The sequence below is a fragment of the Daphnia carinata genome, chromosome 4 (assembly GCF_022539665.2).
Source record: "Daphnia carinata strain CSIRO-1 chromosome 4, CSIRO_AGI_Dcar_HiC_V3, whole genome shotgun sequence".
NCBI classification, from domain to species: domain Eukaryota; kingdom Metazoa; phylum Arthropoda; class Branchiopoda; order Diplostraca; family Daphniidae; genus Daphnia; species Daphnia carinata.
Genome location: NC_081334.1, coordinates 2,407,095 through 2,425,396, shown reverse-complemented (window position 1 = coordinate 2,425,396; position 18,302 = coordinate 2,407,095). Strand labels below are relative to the sequence as shown.

At 39.8% G+C, this 18,302-nt stretch overlaps 4 protein-coding genes across 4 annotated transcripts; all 4 read right to left on the bottom strand.

Annotated features, from left to right (window-relative positions):
* Positions 1 to 650: 650 nt before the first annotated feature.
* LOC130695211 (uncharacterized) lies at positions 651 to 12,550 on the bottom strand. Its single transcript, XM_059494974.1, has 28 exons — positions 12,201 to 12,550; positions 10,093 to 10,252; positions 9,854 to 10,021; positions 8,803 to 8,926; positions 8,459 to 8,699; positions 8,260 to 8,388; positions 8,076 to 8,172; positions 7,671 to 7,821; positions 5,355 to 5,465; positions 4,183 to 4,304; positions 4,032 to 4,108; positions 3,806 to 3,973; positions 3,612 to 3,738; positions 3,244 to 3,328; positions 3,112 to 3,185; positions 2,864 to 3,046; positions 2,519 to 2,803; positions 2,337 to 2,438; positions 2,230 to 2,277; positions 2,114 to 2,165; positions 2,032 to 2,054; positions 1,935 to 1,947; positions 1,841 to 1,872; positions 1,741 to 1,761; positions 1,528 to 1,680; positions 1,378 to 1,461; positions 1,133 to 1,309; positions 651 to 1,066 (listed from the first exon to the last, which is right to left on the bottom strand). The coding sequence occupies exons 2-28, from the start codon at positions 10,213 to 10,215 to the stop codon at positions 800 to 802; spliced, it is 3,237 nt and encodes a 1,078-aa protein (XP_059350957.1). The 5' UTR covers positions 10,216 to 10,252; positions 12,201 to 12,550; the 3' UTR covers positions 651 to 799.
* LOC130695181 (ER membrane protein complex subunit 9-like) lies at positions 3,508 to 4,416 on the bottom strand. The gene is made up of 4 exons (XM_057518306.2): positions 4,183 to 4,416; positions 4,032 to 4,108; positions 3,806 to 3,973; positions 3,508 to 3,738 (listed from the first exon to the last, which is right to left on the bottom strand). Exons 1-4 carry the CDS (start codon positions 4,381 to 4,383, stop codon positions 3,585 to 3,587), a joined length of 600 nt encoding a protein of 199 aa, XP_057374289.1. The 5' UTR covers positions 4,384 to 4,416; the 3' UTR covers positions 3,508 to 3,584.
* A 565-nt stretch (positions 12,551 to 13,115) lies between the features above and the next one.
* LOC130695212 (uncharacterized) lies at positions 13,116 to 13,839 on the bottom strand. Its single transcript, XM_059494913.1, has 3 exons — positions 13,752 to 13,839; positions 13,494 to 13,668; positions 13,116 to 13,422 (listed from the first exon to the last, which is right to left on the bottom strand). Coding segments are annotated over exons 1-3 (366 nt in total). The 5' UTR covers positions 13,753 to 13,839; the 3' UTR covers positions 13,116 to 13,232.
* A 1,395-nt stretch (positions 13,840 to 15,234) lies between these two features.
* Positions 15,235 to 16,889, bottom strand: LOC130695180 (very-long-chain 3-oxoacyl-CoA reductase-like). The gene is made up of 7 exons (XM_057518305.2): positions 16,581 to 16,889; positions 16,438 to 16,484; positions 16,267 to 16,342; positions 16,044 to 16,175; positions 15,764 to 15,972; positions 15,471 to 15,689; positions 15,235 to 15,373 (listed from the first exon to the last, which is right to left on the bottom strand). Exons 1-7 carry the CDS (start codon positions 16,735 to 16,737, stop codon positions 15,263 to 15,265), a joined length of 951 nt encoding a protein of 316 aa, XP_057374288.2. The 5' UTR covers positions 16,738 to 16,889; the 3' UTR covers positions 15,235 to 15,262.
* Positions 16,890 to 18,302: the final 1,413 nt, after the last annotated feature.

Sequence of the window (18,302 nt, the reverse complement as noted above, 5' to 3'; positions counted from 1 at the left end):
TAAGCAAAATTTAAAATTTAGCCAAAAATGAAAAAGTGCAAAGGCTATAGCCTTACCACTTTTGTCAATATCGGCCAAAAAATGACATCTCTTGGAATTCGATGAAAATCACTGAGTATAATCAAAATTTAACACCGATTCAGAAAAAATCATTCGTTTTCTTGTCAAGTTAGCCGTTTTTTAATTACATCGAATATTCGTGCAAAAATAAGACGAGTCGGGCTTATTTAGTCGGGCTTAACATTTTTTCCTGCAAAACCTAACACTTATCGGAATTGGTTGAATATCACAAGATATACTCCAAAAATCTAATATTCTAGGAAAATACATTATTTGAATTTAAAATTGTATAAGGATTTCAGTACTGTTCAAAATGAAAATACAAGGCGGCGAGATAAAAGTTTACAAAGCACGAGAAATAGTACATGTACCCATATAAGTTTCGGTTTTGCAAGTCTGTCGTCGTCCGAGTATATGACGACCGCTTGCTCACATATGTGAGCAAGAAGAAGAAATTTTGGAATGTGAAATGATTGCAGGAATGTGGCTAAATACCAACAGATAAAATAAAGAAAAAGATTGTTCAGTCAACGATGTAATCAAGTTTCATGAAGAATAATTCGATACAACGTACCAACTCTTTTTAATACCCAATTAGGAAACACTCTTTACACCAGAGCTACCCCTAGGAGAGCTACGCCATCAAAATCACTTCATTGCCTAGATAAGCAATGAAAATTATCATTAAAGGCCAGCTCCAATTTTCAACATCCTACGTCAGTTAAACAGTATAATCGATTCAATTCAGCCGCATTTTCTTTTTTTCATTTTCTCTCGCATCTTCGGCTATATCTTCATCAATGACCGGGCTAATGCTCTGAAGTAAAGTGCTGTTGCTGTATCGACCAAATAAGGATGCCAAAAAGCCTACGCCATAGCCGGTTGCTCTTTCTCCACAATGAACTGGAGCAGCCATATCGACGTGCATCCAGACACCAGGATAATCAAATCCAAGATGTGCTAGGATAAAAAGCCCCGCACATGAGGACAATGCATTGCTACGATCCTAAAGAAAAAGAACAATTTTTAATCTAAATATATCTTTACTAATTAAGACAAGTAATTTCCCTACAGCGACAGAATTTTTCATGTCAGCAACAGCTGAGTTGAACTCAGAGAAGTGAAACTCTGGACAGAATGGAATCGGAAATGTCAAATCGCCAGAGACCAGTCCAGCATTAACCATTGCTTTTTCCCAGTGCTCGTTGTTGGTAAGCACAGCGGCGTGTTGTTTACCTGTCGCAACACTCTAAAAAAAAACAGTATATTTATGCACTTCATCAAGTGTCTTGAGCAGAAAGTTTTCTTTCCGAATACCTGGCCTCCTGTTAGAGTTGCCATATCTAGAATAATGTCAGCTTTCAAGTCTTTATGAGCGTAGAATACGCCATCCGCCAGAACCTGTGATATTCAAAGTTTAGATTATTTTTAATAATACTGGTTGCAAGATGAGTGAGCAACACAAACCAGGCGGCCTTCTGCATCCGTATTGTTGATTTCGACCGTTCGACCCGAATATAGTGTATGAATATCATCCGGCCGAGTCGACAATGGGCCGACAGAATTCTCTGCCAAACAAAACACGGCGTGTAAATTTTCCTTAAAGCCGGTCAGGACAGCCTGTAAATTTTAGTTCTAATTAAGCTGTTTAAGGCAACAATATTTCAATATAGGTTTCACCAGACGAAAAGCGCCTAAAATCTATTTTAAATGGAAATAAAGAAAATGAATGAAGAGAAAATAAATTTTTAGGTGAAAAAAAACAAACAAATAAAATTACCCCACTCGCCCCTCCACAGTCGCGCTTCATTCCTTAAGATAAGAAAAAAGTTAATTATTTTTTAAGTATCTCATTTCTCGTAATCAGAACATACCTGGCATAGCTGTCTGTACATTAATAAGACGAATCAAATGAAAGGCAAAAACTGGTCAATTAAGAAAACATATGTCCAAAATATGTGCTTTAATTACCTTGCCCTTGATCGACAAACCACCTGTATGAGGAACAGTAGTTTGAGAATGGAAAATTAATATTCAAAATAGAAAAGTTTACCTGTATCGTACATTATTCCTTTACCAACCCACGCAATGGTTTTAGTAGCCCCCTTTCCAAGAAAAACACCGTTGACTATAGAAAAACCAAACAAACATTCAAATATAACAGAATACCTTAGGCAGATGACTCAAAACGGCAAGAGCAGGCGGATTCAAAGCAGCCTGAAATACGAAAAAACATAAAATTAACCTTAAAAAACTCGCGTAAGTTTGTAACTAACCTTTCCCACTCCATAAATACCACCAAATCCTTGATTCTCAAGTTCTTTATCACGAATAACGAACGGCTCAATCCCCAGTTCTTTTGCAACTATGCTGATTTCCTAAATAACGAGAAATAAAAAAGGCGCCCGTGAAGCGAAAACTACTAAGCACATGCAGACATCATGTTTTAGTGTTTCACCTCAAGGAAGTGGTCGGTGTTCATTTCATTGCATGGAGTGTCGACTATACGAGCGGTAGTTCGTACAGATTCTGCAGCTCTCTCTAGCATTAGGCATTCATCTTCAGTCAGGGGGCTAGCATTGCCAACTAACAGGTACTCAACAGTCACAGTGATTGGTAATTTCTCTGAACTTGTACTTCCAGCTGGCAATTTATTCGATAGATTTGTCTTTTTTGAATAGAGTGGGTATGCTCTAGCAACTGCAATGGCTGAAGGGAAAACATCTTGTTTTTCACAAGCAATCTATATTGTGAAGTATTCGTGTTAATCAATAAAAAATAAAACGGTAGTGCATAATGTTACCACAATGAAACTGTCTTTTCCAGAGACAGCTGCTGAACGCACACATTTAGTGATTGCATGGGATCTTGAAGGGGCATTGTGCCTGCTACATTTTGTAGGAAGAGGAGATAGAGTTGCGGAGTTCAAGTATAAAGGGCAAACATCTGGACTTGATTGAACAGCATTCAAGGCTGAGGAGAAAGTCTTGAAGGAGGTTATGGATTTTACAAATCTAGGTTGTGATTATAACTTTTTGCTGGTTCACTTACCTCTTCAGGTATTCTTGCCCCAAACTTCACATTTATGTCATGGTAGTTGATTTTGGCAAGATTCTTAGGAATGCCTACATTGAATTAGAAATAGTAACAGGTTGCCAAAATATCGCAATTAAAGGCAATTACCAATTATAACGACCGGATTTGTATGCGGATCAGACGATGAAAGGGCTGATGAAAATTTAAGTTTGACAGCCGCCATGTTGTTTTTCTAACTCGCGTCTGAAAATTTAACAATCCAAGGAGTATAATAGTCGCAGGAGAAAACGAGAACAGTTTGGATGCGGTATGGGACAGAATTATCTAATCTAGATGTCTAAGGTTATTTTGCCCACCGACTGATTCGGCCGCTACAAAACCCAAAGTGATTATTACTCAGTGAACTAGAGGTGCAACTAAAATCGTATATTCCAATTATTCAGAACAGCAGCCAGACTTGAAAAGCAGAAATCCATGAGAAATAAACATTAATCAATCATGCTTTTAAGTTTTACATTCAGCCAATCTTGACTAATATCATCAAAATGGTCATCAAAATCGACAAGTTTTTTATAAAGCTTCTTGGAAAGCAAACTTGAAACTGAATCCAATGCTGTGTCATTGTTGGGAAGAATCTTGAAGCTATGAACATCAATAAAGTTTTGTTTTTTAAAGCAATAGTTAACTGATGAAAATAAACAAAATTTACTTTTCTTTGTCTTTGACTTTCCATTTTCCTCCATCACAATACTGAACAACACTGAGTGAAGTATGCGTCATTTGCTTTGCAAGTTGACGGTTGTTTATCAAAACTAGACATGCACTTGGGAAATACTCAGCAATTTTCTCGCAAATTCTTTGACTAACAATATCTGGACTGAAAATTAAATAATTATGATTTTACATTGTTGTTTTAAATTATTGTGGTAGCATACCTCATTTCTGCAACTGCCTCACTGGCATGATAATATCCAGCTATGACTAGTCCAGCAGTACGGCAGTAGCTATCAATCTGGATGTTCGGCACAAATTTTAGATTATATTTAATTATTTGTAATAGGGAGACAAAATATATTGAATTATGACCTGCATTAAGGCCACTTCTAACATTGGAGCTAGCCCTAAATTATGATGGAACAGGGGGATTGCATCCACATATTTAACGGAATGGTTACTAGAACCTTCGTTAGCAAGTAAAACTCCATTTACTGCAGTGTGTGGATATTTAAAGGCATGTAAAATAATCTTGGAATAAGCCAATTTTGACAGTTCACAGGAGGACGCCATGTTTAGAAGAGTACTGACACCTAGCGACTACAGCGACACCTTTGTTAGCTTTAGATTGTAAACAACCTCATCTCTTGCTAGCGCTCAAGTCCACGAATACAGTCATAATATGTTGTTGTTTGCTCGTTCTGCTTGGAACGTTATTAAGTTTGCAAACAACATTTATAACATAAGAACACAATGTAATCCCTCTTGTATATATTCATAGACAACACCTACAAACATAGGTTCACAATAATGCTAACACACAGACACACTGGAGGCCGCATATCCACGAACTAATGTGATCACGTAAGGGACGGGATATGAACGGCTACACGTAACTGATATTTCTTTTCGCGCACTTTGTTGCGAATGTGTATGCGTGTGTAAATGTATGAGCCTGCTGGACAAAGTATCTGATCATACAACCCGAGAAAACAAAACAAAAAAATAATAATAATAATTGTGTCAATGGGTAGGAGTATCGGGAAGGGAAAAGGATAAAAGACAAGCTGAAAATTAGTTTAAGTCTACTACTTCCGAAGGCTCAAGCCAGATGGGGAAAATGAAAGAAAAACATCGAGGGGATTGAAATCATTGATATAGTTACTTACACACAACTGACCAAATGCCTTTGGAACCCACAACGGATGAACCTCATATTTCCACAGGAGACTACGAGCGCATCCGTGATGAGTTGGAACAAAAGCAATCCGTCAGTAACGATCACGCGCTTATTTTGATAAAGGGGCGTAATGTATGGTGGATATAATAGGAAAAAAAAATTGTATGAGTAAACGAATTCTCTATCATAAAAAAGACGTGAAAATGGGAATAAAAATAGAGATGAAAGGATGAAAGCAACGTTACTCGTCGTCTCGGCGCTCTTCTCAATTTCTTATTATTTCTTTGACGATTTGATTTAATTGAAAAAAAAAACACATCATAACGTTCTCTTTAAGCTCCCTATATGTTCAATCATTCAGTATATACTTTGAATTCTTGCCCAGTGTTGCTTTTTTTCGTATTGGGAGTGTCTTTCTTCAGGATGTAGCCAGCTGTCAAATTGCGAGGAGCGCGGCCCGTGCGACGCAAACGATCTGGAAAGGATACACAGAACAAAATTATGACAATGGAGACAAACAAACAAACAAAATTTCGGAGAGTTAGATGACGAAACGTAATGATAATGCACAGGAATGAAGTGATTCAGGCAAACGATCAAAAGTGGATTATTCGGTGGATTAATGGACATCCGTATTTAAATGGTGCCAGCATTTTCACGTCGTGATGAATGCAGAAACATGATTTAAAAATTACATGGTTTCATACATATAAATATCTAACACTGAAAGTGAAAAACCTCGGCGAATTTAAATATAGAATGATTCTTTAAATGTTTTAAATTCCTGTACATTCCAGCTAACGAGTTTTGCTGTCCGAGAATCGTTTGAACAGCGAATAATGATATGAAATTAACCCCCCTCCCACCAACTCTTCTTGCATTAAAATCATTAGCTCATTTTATGAATTTAAATATTTTTTTACCCAAGCAATGAACATGCTCTTTTTTACGCTATGCGGCACTTGCATAAATCAGTAGGAAGTTAAGCGGAGACCAATAAATGCCCAACTTATATACGTACGGAGAATTAAGCGCACGCTTTCCAGTTCGATTAAATCAAATTAAAAAAGAAAAGAAAAATTGTGATGTTAAAAAAGCAACCGTACAAAGCCAAACGATAAAAGAAAAACGAGGCGGTGGGGTTGGCGGCAACGGCCAAAAAAACGTAAAAAAAAAAAAATGAAAAAAATCAAATGCCAAGAGCTGTCACACGAGAACAAGTGAATACCTGACGCGGTGAGAATGGGGGGAAGTGGATACATAGAGAATCATCTTTACGCGGTGTTTCGTGAATGTGTCACTCTGTTTCTTTCCTCATTCTCAACAGTTCACCCTCTGGGTCCGCACGCTTCGAAAGACACGCACTCCGACGCTGACTTTAACCAGTCTTCGGGCTTTTTCGTCGTAGATCAGTTTTTGTTTTGGTTTTTACATTTTTTGTTTTTAATCATCGGGGGCACGCACACACAAGTGTAGGCCGGGGAGAGCGCATCGTGGCGGAGAAGAGCGGATTTTTGTTTGTTTGTTTTTACATTTGCAGAATAAACGAGAAAAACACAAAAGATACGGAATGATTACAAACGTTGGAATCGAAATTTGAGACTTCCAAGAAGAAAACCAAAGCCGAAATCAAAAATGTTTTTAATAAGAAAAAAGATGTGCATCGAGTGCGAGTTATATCGTCAGCGCATACCGTTAATGAGCAAAGAAAAAGTTAAAAAAAGAAAAAAAAAAAAGAAAAAAAATGGCAAAACAAAAGAAAATTATAAAAAAAAACGCACTGTTATGGTGAATTAGTTGATATTAATCAAATAAAACTGAATTTAAATTTGGAACTGAACTGGAACCCTAATCCGTTGGCCTGATTTAAAAAAACACAAAAAAAACAAGGCAGATAAAAGAAGAGTTAAGTTCAACGACCTGAGGGAAAATAATGACCGCATTCTTTGGATCCTGTCTCATGTTCACATAACTCTTGCCTTACGAATTCATAAACTCGCCGGAAATACTGTTTGATTCTTGGCCAGCTGTTTAACAACACAAAAATAGGAAAAGGGAAAAAGAAAAGAGGGACCCCTCACGAAAAAAAGGGTAAGCATCTAGGCGGGTGCGGAAGAGGGTAGTCAAGACGAAGTAGTTGCCGCATCTATTTCTTTTCTAATTTCGATACGGAAGAAACCGGTGGAATCTCTGATGTTGGCAAAGGAAACTCGAACGACGAAAGACAAGGAAAAAAAAATACAAAAGAACAACAAGGGGCAACCAACCACAAGGAAAAGGAAAACTATCTATGAACTGTGAAACTATGAATGCCGATATTCATGGCGTGTTTCTTAGTTAGTATGGACAACGCGCTTGACTACCGTTCACGTCCCTGATTTTTCGGGTTGCCGATTTAGTGGAGTTATTATAGAATGGCAGTCATTAGCCAGGAAACACAATTGACACACATAGCTATTTAAGAGAGGGCTAGGAATAATTAAGCTGTGTGAAACGGGGTCGCGCATACTACTCCGGTCCGGCGTCCCTTCGCAATGGACAGCCGAAACATGCTTGGTAATTATGGGGTAGCAGGCCGGGCAGACGGGAAGTAGGAAAAGTATGCCAGAGCAAGGGCCAAGAATACTTCAAAACCAAGAAGAAAATGAAAAAATAAATAAATAAAAGTGCGAAATCTTACTGCGGTCAATGTTCTTTTGCAACTGCGTGGCTACTCGACTCCGGGCGTCGTTGAACTCGAAAAAGAGCCCCACTCGCATCAGCGTCGGGTTCTGCTCGATGTATTGGGTGATGTCCATTTCTGCTTTGTTACCCAGAACATGGGCTGTTAACTAAGAAAAAACCAGAACATAAACATAACATCATAAAGTTAAGGCAACAAAGACAACATGTTGTTCTAGGAATGTATGTCACGCTAGAAAGCTGACGCCAGCACACTGGCTTAAATATGTATGGCACAGCGTGAAAAGTTGATTCTATTTTCAAAAATTCCAAAAAGAAAAAATGTTTTTCCTTCCCCCGCTTTCTACACTTTGCGTCGAGAATGGAAAAAGAAGATTACGGTCGTGTAGACCGGGGTTTTTACCTGGTTGGAGGCGCGGAATTCTTCGATATTCTTTTGTACCAATAAGCTCTTTACGAGCCTGACGATTCCATTAGCGCTCACTTGGTTGGTTTCAATGCTAGGGAATTACGATACGAAGAAAAGAAAAGATGGAAATTAGTTCAAACTTGAATACACAAGCTTTTCTTTTCGTATGCTGTAATACTTGATAACGCGTAATGTGGCATTTTTCTCTAGAGCCGCGGCCAATTTTTCAGCTGTGCGATCTGTAAGGCCAGTGTTGCTGAGACTAAGGACTTCCAAGCGCGTGTTGATCTCCAGCGCTTTAAACAGTCTGTAAAAGAAAAACATTAAGGTTAATCGTGCATCAATTCCATCGTTTTTATTGGCTTTAGAATTCTAACCGGTCGAACTGGTCGTCTGTCAAATTGATATTGTTGAAGCATAATTCAATTGTTTTGCTATCGTCGTCATAAACTTTGAGGATAGATTGTTCCGGATCTGTCATATTGGGAGGCTCGTAAGGTAGAGCTTTGGGTTGCGAGGCTTTCGTTACGCCATCCCAACCCAAACCCACTTTGCCCTTGTTAAGGAGTGACGCGTGGTACTGATCCTGATTCATCATCGAATGGAATCCCAGAATAGCTAATAGAAAAGAAATTGATCATTAAAAATCTTTCTAATATGTAAATGAAATGAAGAGTTAAAAGATTCAGTGCGAATATTTTCATCTTTAGGGAGTCGTCACCTGCCAAGTCGACCAGCTCCTCTTCAGTGGCCGTGCCCAGTGCTTGCTCGTACTCATCCTCCAGGTTGAATGAGACTCCTTCATCCTCACGGGTGGCGATGACCGGCGCTTCCGGAGGTATCCACTATACACGCGGATTTAAAAAAAAAACAACAACATAAGAAATCAAAATAAATAAACAAACGAAAAAAAAAAAAAGAACTTTCATCTTTCATCAGCCATTCCTATTTTTGAAACCCAAGGCGGCATGGAAATTATCCACCGATGGCTAATATGTAACGGTCGTTAATTTCCCTTTTTTTTTGCCCGTTTCCCCGGTTAGCCAACAGTTGCCCTTGAAAATAGTGGCAAACATTTTAAATGAGCCGAAGCGCGAGAGATGGCCGCGATATTGGCCGAAAAAGGCAAATGATGCAGGGGAAGTTTAGCGTCGGTCCCCGACCATTTTGTATAGTACCGGCGCACGCAGGTTTGAAAATAAACATAACGCCGTCTATTTATAGGGTGTAAAGGGACAAGGACCGGAGGCGGGCACAGCGAATCGTGTGGCGGCCACATCTCTTTCCAGCTTGCCAGACACCTTCGTTCGGCCCAGCCCAAAGAGGAGTGAAAAGAATACAAGATTGTCGCGAGGATATCGAGACAGATGGGGGACCCGGCGGATGAATAAGGTGATTGAAAGTGTCACCATGCCAACCTTCTTCTTTGCCAACCACACAGATTGATGAATCACTCTCTTATATAAAGAAAAAGTCCTTTATAGAAAAGGCCAGCGATGGCATACTAACACTCCAAAGTCTTAGCACGGGCAACATATCGGGCCAGCTATCCCCATAGCCAGATGCGCTACCTCCATAAAAGACGGCGGAAGGAGTTGGGAAACGGATCGGGACTTCCTGACGGCGGTCCAACCTGACGTCTGGTTACGTAAGACGTGTGCAACTCATACGTCGATTGCTTAACACTAAGAAAAAATAACAACGCGGTCCGATATGGGAAGAACCCGGGGGGAGAAATATAAATAATAAAAGGATCACAATGTATTTATTACCTTTTTGCCACGGACGACTCCAGCAACGAATGGCACGCTTTCAGGTTGGTCGGGAGTCTCCAGTGCAATCTTGTTAATGTGGTCGATTAACTGCTTACGGTTGACTGGGCCGGTGGCTTCACGTTCGCAGTGGTAGTTGGTTCGTTGATCAGGAGGCATAAACCGGTCCTACAAAGTGTTTGTCGCAAAAAAAGCTTCAGAATGAACCGACAAATGCCATAAAAATTAAATTGACGTACATCAGGATCGACTTCTTTGGAGAGGATTTCCAATTCTTCGGCCGATAGTTGGGTGAGAAGGTCGTCGACATCCACATCGTCGAATTCTTTCAAGTCTTTACCGTAGAGCTTTTTGGACGTCATGGCTGCGGCGAACGAAACGCTAGCAGGGTTGAAAAACCTGGGAATAGCCAGTGAAAAAGAACAATCACATTATAGCGGTTTGCTCGCAGCAGTTGAGAGGAAGGCAAAAAAAAAAAATATATATATATATGCTGTTGGAAATAGTTGGGCAACAATCAGCTGACTGGCTTTTTCTGCCTTCTTCGGATAAAGGCATGTTGTGGGCGTCGAGCCAGACTTACGTCGTGCGTTTCGCAGGTCCCTTTTCCTTGCCCACCTATGAGCTGCATTTCAAACGCTCCACCAATTCCCTTGGAAATTGAATAACGCAGCCTCTCAACAAACTGTCGCTTGGGCGAAACATAGTGTTCATTCGCTTTGCAATCAGCACCCGCCTCTAATGTCACGCTTTTTTTTCCTTTCCTGCTTTGTTCCAGTACCAGCCAACCAAATAATACATTCATAGTAGTCGCGTCATCTGCCTTTTTACGACTTGACCTTGCGCTTGTTGCTAGACAACTATAGCCACTGCACTCAACAACTTTGAAATAGCTTTTGTCTACTACGGGGATCGAGGGATATTTGCGCTATTGGCGCCGTTTGTTGACGTGATTTTTTTCTTTCTCCCCACCCATGTCTTTCCGCTTATTTGGATAAGTTTGGAAAAGCGCAAGCAACAGGCAAAAAAAAAACGCTTAGCCATTCGGGAACAGAAACTGCAGTTTTACGTCTGAAAAATGTTAGGTGGTCGTGTGTACATTGGGTAGGTAAGGCAACGCACAGACAACCAAAACAACGAAAAATGTATGTGCAGCGGAGAATGAGGCAAAATGCCAGATAAAGGAGTTGACTGAACTGCCCATCTGACGAAACAAAACAAGACAACGGACGAGTGGAGAGCAAAAAAAGGACATAACATTTTTCAAGACGGGGTGGGTTGCGAAGCGCCGGAACGAAGAATAAGTTACGTACTACGTTTTCTTGCTGGCATTACAGGGAACGGACAAGCGAGTTTAGGAGGTGACACTATTCTTCTGCTGTCGTGTGCATCGCAGTCAAGCGGGACAGTAATTTTAGTTAGGACTTTTTGGGACGCTCCCGCGGATCAAGTTCCAGAGAAAGGCTTCTGCGTTTCCTTGCTGCCGATTGTCGTAAATATAAGAAGGGGGCAAGGCGGAAGAAGAGGAGCGACGCAGCAACGTCTATCAGCGTCGATGCTCTCTCTTGCGTATTCTTGGGTACGATCCAACCTGCACTTTTTTTTCCCCTGTCCTTCAGTTGAGATGTGGAGAGGGGGGGGGTTGTAAAAGAGGGGGAACACGCCACCCTAAAGGACCAGGACCCTCCTAATTTTAGACTGGTGGGTTCCAACGATAGACTACGGAACTATACGATCCACCCTCCCTCCCATCCATATCACATCCAAAACAGCTCCCTCCAGCCTGCTCAGATTCCCAACCTGATTGGCAAATGTGAAAACCAAATTTTTGGCGTATTTCTGCCTTTTTCTTTTCAAGGTCGCCGCCGATCCGGGAGTTAATAAAGAAAACAAAAGACTGGTTGTCTGACAGAATCAAACATTCAGTATATGTTTCCCCAAAGCCACAAACGGTATAGCAATAAATCTTTTTGCGAAATCTGTGTAAATAGAAAAAAACCACTTTAAGGGTGTTAGATAAGAAAGAGTTCTTAACATAAAGTCTTTTCCCAATTGAATGATTTCAGAACTGTGGCACCTGCAAGGAGTACATTGCACAAAGTACTCCGTCTTAAACATTGCCAAATGTCAATGTAAGCCTGAAAGGTGAGGCTCTTATGATTTTAGAAAGTGGTCTCCTGATGTGAGTAGAAAGTTCTATGAGCTAATGCTATTGAGAAGGAGGAACTCTTGGAATGCCATCTTCATTTAGGGTCAAACCAAATGATAAACTTCAAAGCGTTACATGGCCCACTGCAACATTCTCACATTAAGATAGAAAGATTAATAAATTTCAAATAAAACATACCACAGTCAGAGAGATATTCCTTCCAACTGCCTATCCGTGAGGTGTGTCTGGTATGTTGAGTTATTTTCTTTTCGCAAATAACAGTCACGAACGCCCAGTCGACTTGCCCGAGAGCTCGAAAACAATTTCCACAACTGACAACTCCCACAATGATGCCAACAGGAAACCGCAACTAAATGTCGATTTCGTATGACAGGCAAAGATGATATGCTCTGGCAATATAGCCCAGCCCTAAGAGACTGATCACGGTTGAGTCGTTACTAGTTCGGTCGGCAACCGATGCAAATACAGGCTTCCATGTCACTTTTTCGGAATAGACGAACCCCTCCCTAGTCCCGCATCCAGGCTCTTCTGCATCGTCATGGCCGAGAACTCTGTCATCGTTTTTCCGCCCTCACGAGCATGAGAAAAATCCTGGTATCAGTGCAACCTAGCGGTTATCGAGTTCAATGTTTGTGGAGACATCTAGCGGCCTCCATTTACCCTATAGAACCATAAAATAATATTTGCTCAGTCGTAAGCTCGTCGAAACGTTGACAACCCACTTTAGAAGAAATAGGACCATTCACATACCATTGTCAACTATATAAATAGCTCTTTTTGTGTATTTTGTGACGTGACAAGTTGCTGACTTTAACCTTGTTGTTCTTGAAGAGACGGACGGAAGTTTACTAGCCATTTTTTCCGCTCAATCCTCCTACCTAGTCGACGTGCATTCGGAATTACTCAGCAACGGAGGAAGCGACAAGTGCCAGTTCTGATTCATAATTAGCATAGCAACAGTATTTTTGCGCAAGCAGAATGGCGGCTCACGAGACAGCCGTGCGTCGGCGGGCGGAAGTCCTAATGCCTTCCCCGCTTATCCTCATTGCTGCCTGCAATGTAAGTAATTGATATTTGCAAACACTTGCTGACGACGTTTAAATGGAGATGTATTTAAACATAGGTAATTTTTTTTTTCGTTTAACACCCTGGTGCCATTGCGTAACTACCAGATTTCATTTAGATTTTTCGTATGGAACGGTTTCAAAATTAAGAAAGTAAAAGGTTTCGAATTTCCGGCGACGTGTTAATTTGAAAGCAAATGTCCATCAGGTTTTCGCCTTTGCCACTCGGTTCTCTGCCGTCGTTATGTCCAAGCCACTCTTCGCTTGGCTTCTGAGCGTTCCAGTTGCGAATATTCGAAACGGATTGGCTAAGGGGAACCATTCGCTTTCCATACCTATCAGATGATACCCCAAATATGCTGTCAAAAATGTAATCAAATACTAAGGAGATCATAATTGAATTTACCTGGCGTGGGTCTGTGTCATTAAATAGTTTGTCAAAGTGTTGCGTATGTGGTTTCTAAAATCTTCTAGATTCTTCGGGGACGGGTTAGTCTCCGCAGGTGGTGCCGCCACAGCGCCGGCCGACCATAGCGTCAACATTAACTGGCAAAGGAGGACAACTGTTGCTACTGATTTCACTGTACATTTATTTAAAAACATGATCAACAAAATAAACAATGAATTAAACATATAGAAAACTTGTAGGAAAATTAAAGTTTACTTTTTTATAATTTGTGTTTAGCGCTCAAAGGCTCTCTCGATAGGTATGTGATGACTTGGCTTGCTGGAACAATTGTCTTCAACCAGACACAACTTCTCTATTTATACAACCGAAAACCAAATTTAATGAGGAGCTTCTGTGCGCAACGCGGATGGATGTCTATCCGTAGTAGCATCATTTCATAGCTGTCGTTTGTTAAATGTAAAACGAAATACTAACAGGACAGTTACTGCTTGTGCGTAGTCGAATGGATGTCATAAAAAATCGTCCGTGACGAGCTGTTCGGCAAGTCGCATGCTAGGATGACGACGAGCATTTGACGCCAAGATTGCGTCAAATGTGTCAAGTGTAAAAGACATGAAGGTATTGACTTGTGTGAGGGGGGGGGGGGGGATAGTCAACGAAATGCCTTACTTTAAAATTCAACTCAGCTTGCCAATTTATCACGAGACGAATTTGATATCGCTCCAAAAATGCGTCAACACTACGTACAGACCTTTACGTATTGTAAATTACGTGTGGTCATGACCAAGACACAGAAAATATCCATTTAATTTACATATATACATACACCTTACAGGTATATATACATATACCTGTGCTGACCATCGGCATATTCAAATGCTTTTACCTTCAGAATAAATTCAGCGTAATGCTATGACTCCTCCAACGTGCTCGAACGAATGGCAGGATCGAATCAAACAGTGATCATTTCTGAACAGGCAACCTTGAAGATTCATAATCAAAAGAAATTTGGCTTATGGAAATCAGCCGTATTTGCTGTGCGTATATGGGACATAACGTGTAGGAGGTTTAATGTGACTCATTTCTTTTATATATATATATATATATATATAATATGACAGGTAATTCTGAGTCACGGCGTAGGAGGGATCTTTTCTTTTGCCAATTGTTGAAATCTCGCATCTACAAAGGGAAGATTATAAAACGGGCGTTAATATTTTAATTTGTTGTCAACGGATGCTGACCTTGCTGCCCGGGTACAGGAAACAAGACACCACGTAAGCGTCGATGCAAAGCACTAAGCAAAAAGTTAAAAATAGATTTATATTTCCCATCATATCTCCCGATTTGGTTGCACTGCATCGAGAAGGCGAAAAAAAAACGGAATTTACGCACGAAGAGCGCTCGTGTCTCATTCTTTAACGAGTGACGTTTCAAAAATGGGTATTCGAAGCATGTCATATAAAAAGAAATCAACGTCTATCATATCGAGGATGCGATAGATCCGCTTGAGTACGTGGGAAGAATTTTGTTCAATGAAATCCGGTAGTTCGGGGGTGCTCAAGTAATAAAGATTTATTGCCGTTAGCAGGAGGCTCAACTGTCTAATAAATTGGAATAATGTTTTAATGCTTTTAAGCATAGTCTTTGTCTGTTGGAATTGTCTAATGTGACGCGTACATTTTGCGTTTGTGTATCGCTTAAGAAGATCACATCAATCTTAAAAAATAAGCCATCGTATACGCGTGTATTCATATTCAGCTCTTCTACTCGTGTTTGTTGACGTTCGCCATTTGTGTTTTACGGCTTATGACAATCACTGTTAATTTCTGAACGAAGTTTGGGACGAAAAAGTACAGAAGTTCAGTCCAGTATAGCTACAGAGGTAGTGAAATTTTGTAAGGGGGAAAATAAAATTCAGAACAAAAATGATAAGAGTAAAAAATTATGTTTTGGTTTTGACTTTCAACTAACCAGTATCTTGTGAAACCAGTAAGCTGCTGTTCTAGTTTCTACTCCGAGAGAGCGTATTGCAGCCTCCACGTACGTTTCGACTGTTGGCACATCGAAACTGGATTTACCACTCAATCCGGGCAATTTTGTTGCTACGTAACCTGGCAATATAGACTGGACAACGACGCCTTCTGAACGACATTCTGCAGCCAAATCGCACGAAAACTTGTCAACAAAAGCCTATATATATACTCAGACAAATACCAGCGTGATTTAAGTATCCACCAATGTCAAATGATTGTTCTCAGACTGACTTTCGTAGCTCCGTAGGTGGTCCTCATTGGAGAAAATCCCGTACCGGAAAGAGATCCAATATTGATGATCAATCCTCTCTTTTTCTTTCTCATGGCAGGCAGAAGCATGTTGGTCAGCCGGACCATCGACATAACGTTGCAATTAATGATCTCGTTAAACTGTTCGCCAGATGGAACATCAGCGATGTGACAGTGTGGCAATTTCGTACCTTACATCAATACAAACTCATTAGTTTCATTTGATTCTTATAGATTCGTTTGATTCATTAAATATGCATACCGACGTTGTTGACTAGTATTCCTATTTGTCCAAACAGGTGCGCCAGTTCTTTCTTTAGCTTAGGATAAATGGCATTGCCGTCAGTGAAATCGACAGCTACCGTTTTGATTTGGATCTCACGATTTTGACGACCTTATCGACCAATAAAATCGACACATCAGCTGCTAGGCGTTTCGAATTAACATAGCTTTTCTAACATAAATGAAAGGATTGTTTCATATACATATCTCGTCTGACACTTGCTGCAGTTTTGCGGATGATCGACTGACGAGTATAATATTTAATCCTAAGGCTGCCAACTGTCACGTCAATTGTTTCCATGTGAAAAAAAGAGTTGATTAATAATTTATTTAATACAAAAAAAAATAAACTGGAACAAATCCAGGTTTAATACTTGCTGAGCGTAAACTTTTCCTATTCCATCCGTTGCCCCCGTCACAACTGCATTCCAAAACAAAATAATAAAACCAAAAAAAAAAATAGATTTACAATTCAAATCGATTATGCGGATTGCGTCATTTAGCACGTTAAACTTGCCTGCCCAAGAGCCGTATTGTTTAATTTGAGGGCCTAGATTATGTCCTAAAGCTGCGGCCAGGTATGTGGTGTAGAAGAAATAGCAGCAATTGAACAGAAGTTTGGCTCCCATCACCACCATAATTCCCCATCCAATGACTTCAACACAAAACACCATTCTGAAGCTGCAAGAGATTTAAACAAATAGCGAATCGTGCAAACAATCACACTGTCTAACGTGAAATGATCAAACTTTTTTTTTTCTTAAACGTCAGCTTTGGAAGGCCAGTACAAAGCGATTAAAAAGCATCGTTTCCATTATGCTTATCGTCGATAAAGTGAAGCTGCTTATATGAATATGAGATAAGATGTTATGGATTCTTATCAAATCAAACTATATACATACCCGCGTTGAAAACATTCACAACACTATAAGATTACCTATAATGCATTATTTGTTTTCCTTTTACAATAATCAATAAATCTTTTGATCACCGTAAAGCGAAGTAAATTAAGGTGCACTATAGCGATGGCTACGTGTATAAAAAGGATCTTTAACACCATGGATTTTACATACTTTTTAAGCTATCGGAGTAATCAATTATGGCTGGCTGCTGTTTATACGCTTCTTTATATAGAGTTCGACACGCTTCGTGTACTGTGCTGCTTTCGGCTTTCGCTTTTCGCTGTCAGAGATAAGAAAAAACGACAAGTAGGCTACTAACGACTGGGGCATCACACCGTTTTACTTTACGCTTGTTAGATAACTTGGAATTTTCGATTTTTTTTTTTTTTTTTTTTTTTGGTTTCCCTTATCATTTCTTTTCTGATTTTCAAAAAAAGAGGCGCTCGTTCCTTCCGGGCTTACCCCGCGATTCCGTTCCCACCCAAAACATAATAAAAAAAAATTCCGCAAAAGAGATGGTGATTTATTTTAAATATTTGCCATTTGTCGCGTAACACGACATAACTCCGACGTGTTCGAAGCTGAAAAATGATAGGTAGATGCTGATCAACCGGGTTTTTTTTTCAGAATTATGGAATGGTAGAGGTGAGTATTCAGGTCGTTTAATGACCATTTAGGTCATATTTGACACTTTCTATCAAGTTAAACCAAATTTTGAAAAAAACCAAAGGTTTTTACTTTTGAATTGCATACAAGGTGAACTAGTGAAGATATACTTTCCCCTTGCTTAATAAACTCCCTGCATCTTTAATGCAAAATTAAGTAAAGGGAAAACCGTAATGTGCTGATTAGTTCTGCAATGAGTTATGGTCGCCCTTGACAATCTTAAACGGATTTGTTATCGACCTTTGTTGGTAGTCCAATCTTACATAATGAAAATGATCGAAACACTAGAGTCTAAGTATTTACTGTATGCTTTTTACAATGGCATCATAAGCGGTACTAATGGCAAACGCGATAAATGATTATTATCGCTTATAGGTGTTCAGATATAAATGTAAAAAGAAAATAACGTAAATCAACTGACCTGGATGCCATCCCCACATTACTTTCTACTCAAGGGAATTTTGGGATTTTGTAGCACGATCAAGTAACTAGACTAGTTTATCTGTTTTGTTTACGTTTTTGTTTGAATTCGTTTTTTGTTTTTTTTTCAAAATCCAGAAGAAAAAAATCTATTCCTTTTCTGGAATGCGTACTCGGAGACTTTCTTGCACGTTCTGTTTTGTCATTTCTTTCCAAAAAGTTCGCCCTTCACTTTCACGAAGACTTGAAAA

What these genes read in the sequence shown, in the direction of transcription:
- LOC130695181 (XM_057518306.2), bottom strand. Translation starts at nt 4,383, where the DNA reads ATGGCGTCCTCCTGTGAACTGTCAAAATTGGCTTATTCCAAGATTATT. An exon ending in GAGGCAGTTGCAGAAATGAG is followed by an intron (nt 3,974 to 4,031) that starts GTATGCTACCAC and finishes TTTAATTTTCAG; the next exon opens with TCCAGATATTGTTAGTCAAA. An exon ending in AAAGTCAAAGACAAAGAAAA is followed by an intron (nt 3,739 to 3,805) that starts GTAAATTTTGTT and finishes TGATGTTCATAG; the next exon opens with CTTCAAGATTCTTCCCAACA.
- LOC130695180 (XM_057518305.2), bottom strand. Translation starts at nt 16,737, where the DNA reads ATGGTGTTTTGTGTTGAAGTCATTGGATGGGGAATTATGGTGGTGATG. An exon ending in GAAAAGTTTACGCTCAGCAA is followed by an intron (nt 16,343 to 16,437) that starts GTATTAAACCTG and finishes TTGACGTGACAG; the next exon opens with TTGGCAGCCTTAGGATTAAA. An exon ending in AATACTAGTCAACAACGTCG is followed by an intron (nt 15,973 to 16,043) that starts GTATGCATATTT and finishes TATTGATGTAAG; the next exon opens with GTACGAAATTGCCACACTGT.
- LOC130695212 (XM_059494913.1), bottom strand. An exon ending in ATGACACAGACCCACGCCAG is followed by an intron (nt 13,423 to 13,493) that starts GTAAATTCAATT and finishes ATCATCTGATAG; the next exon opens with GTATGGAAAGCGAATGGTTC.
- LOC130695211 (XM_059494974.1), bottom strand. Translation starts at nt 10,215, where the DNA reads ATGACGTCCAAAAAGCTCTACGGTAAAGACTTGAAAGAATTCGACGAT. An exon ending in CGGATGCAGAAGGCCGCCTG is followed by an intron (nt 1,462 to 1,527) that starts GTTTGTGTTGCT and finishes TGAATATCACAG; the next exon opens with GTTCTGGCGGATGGCGTATT. An exon ending in ACATGAAAAATTCTGTCGCT is followed by an intron (nt 1,067 to 1,132) that starts GTAGGGAAATTA and finishes CTTTTTCTTTAG; the next exon opens with GATCGTAGCAATGCATTGTC.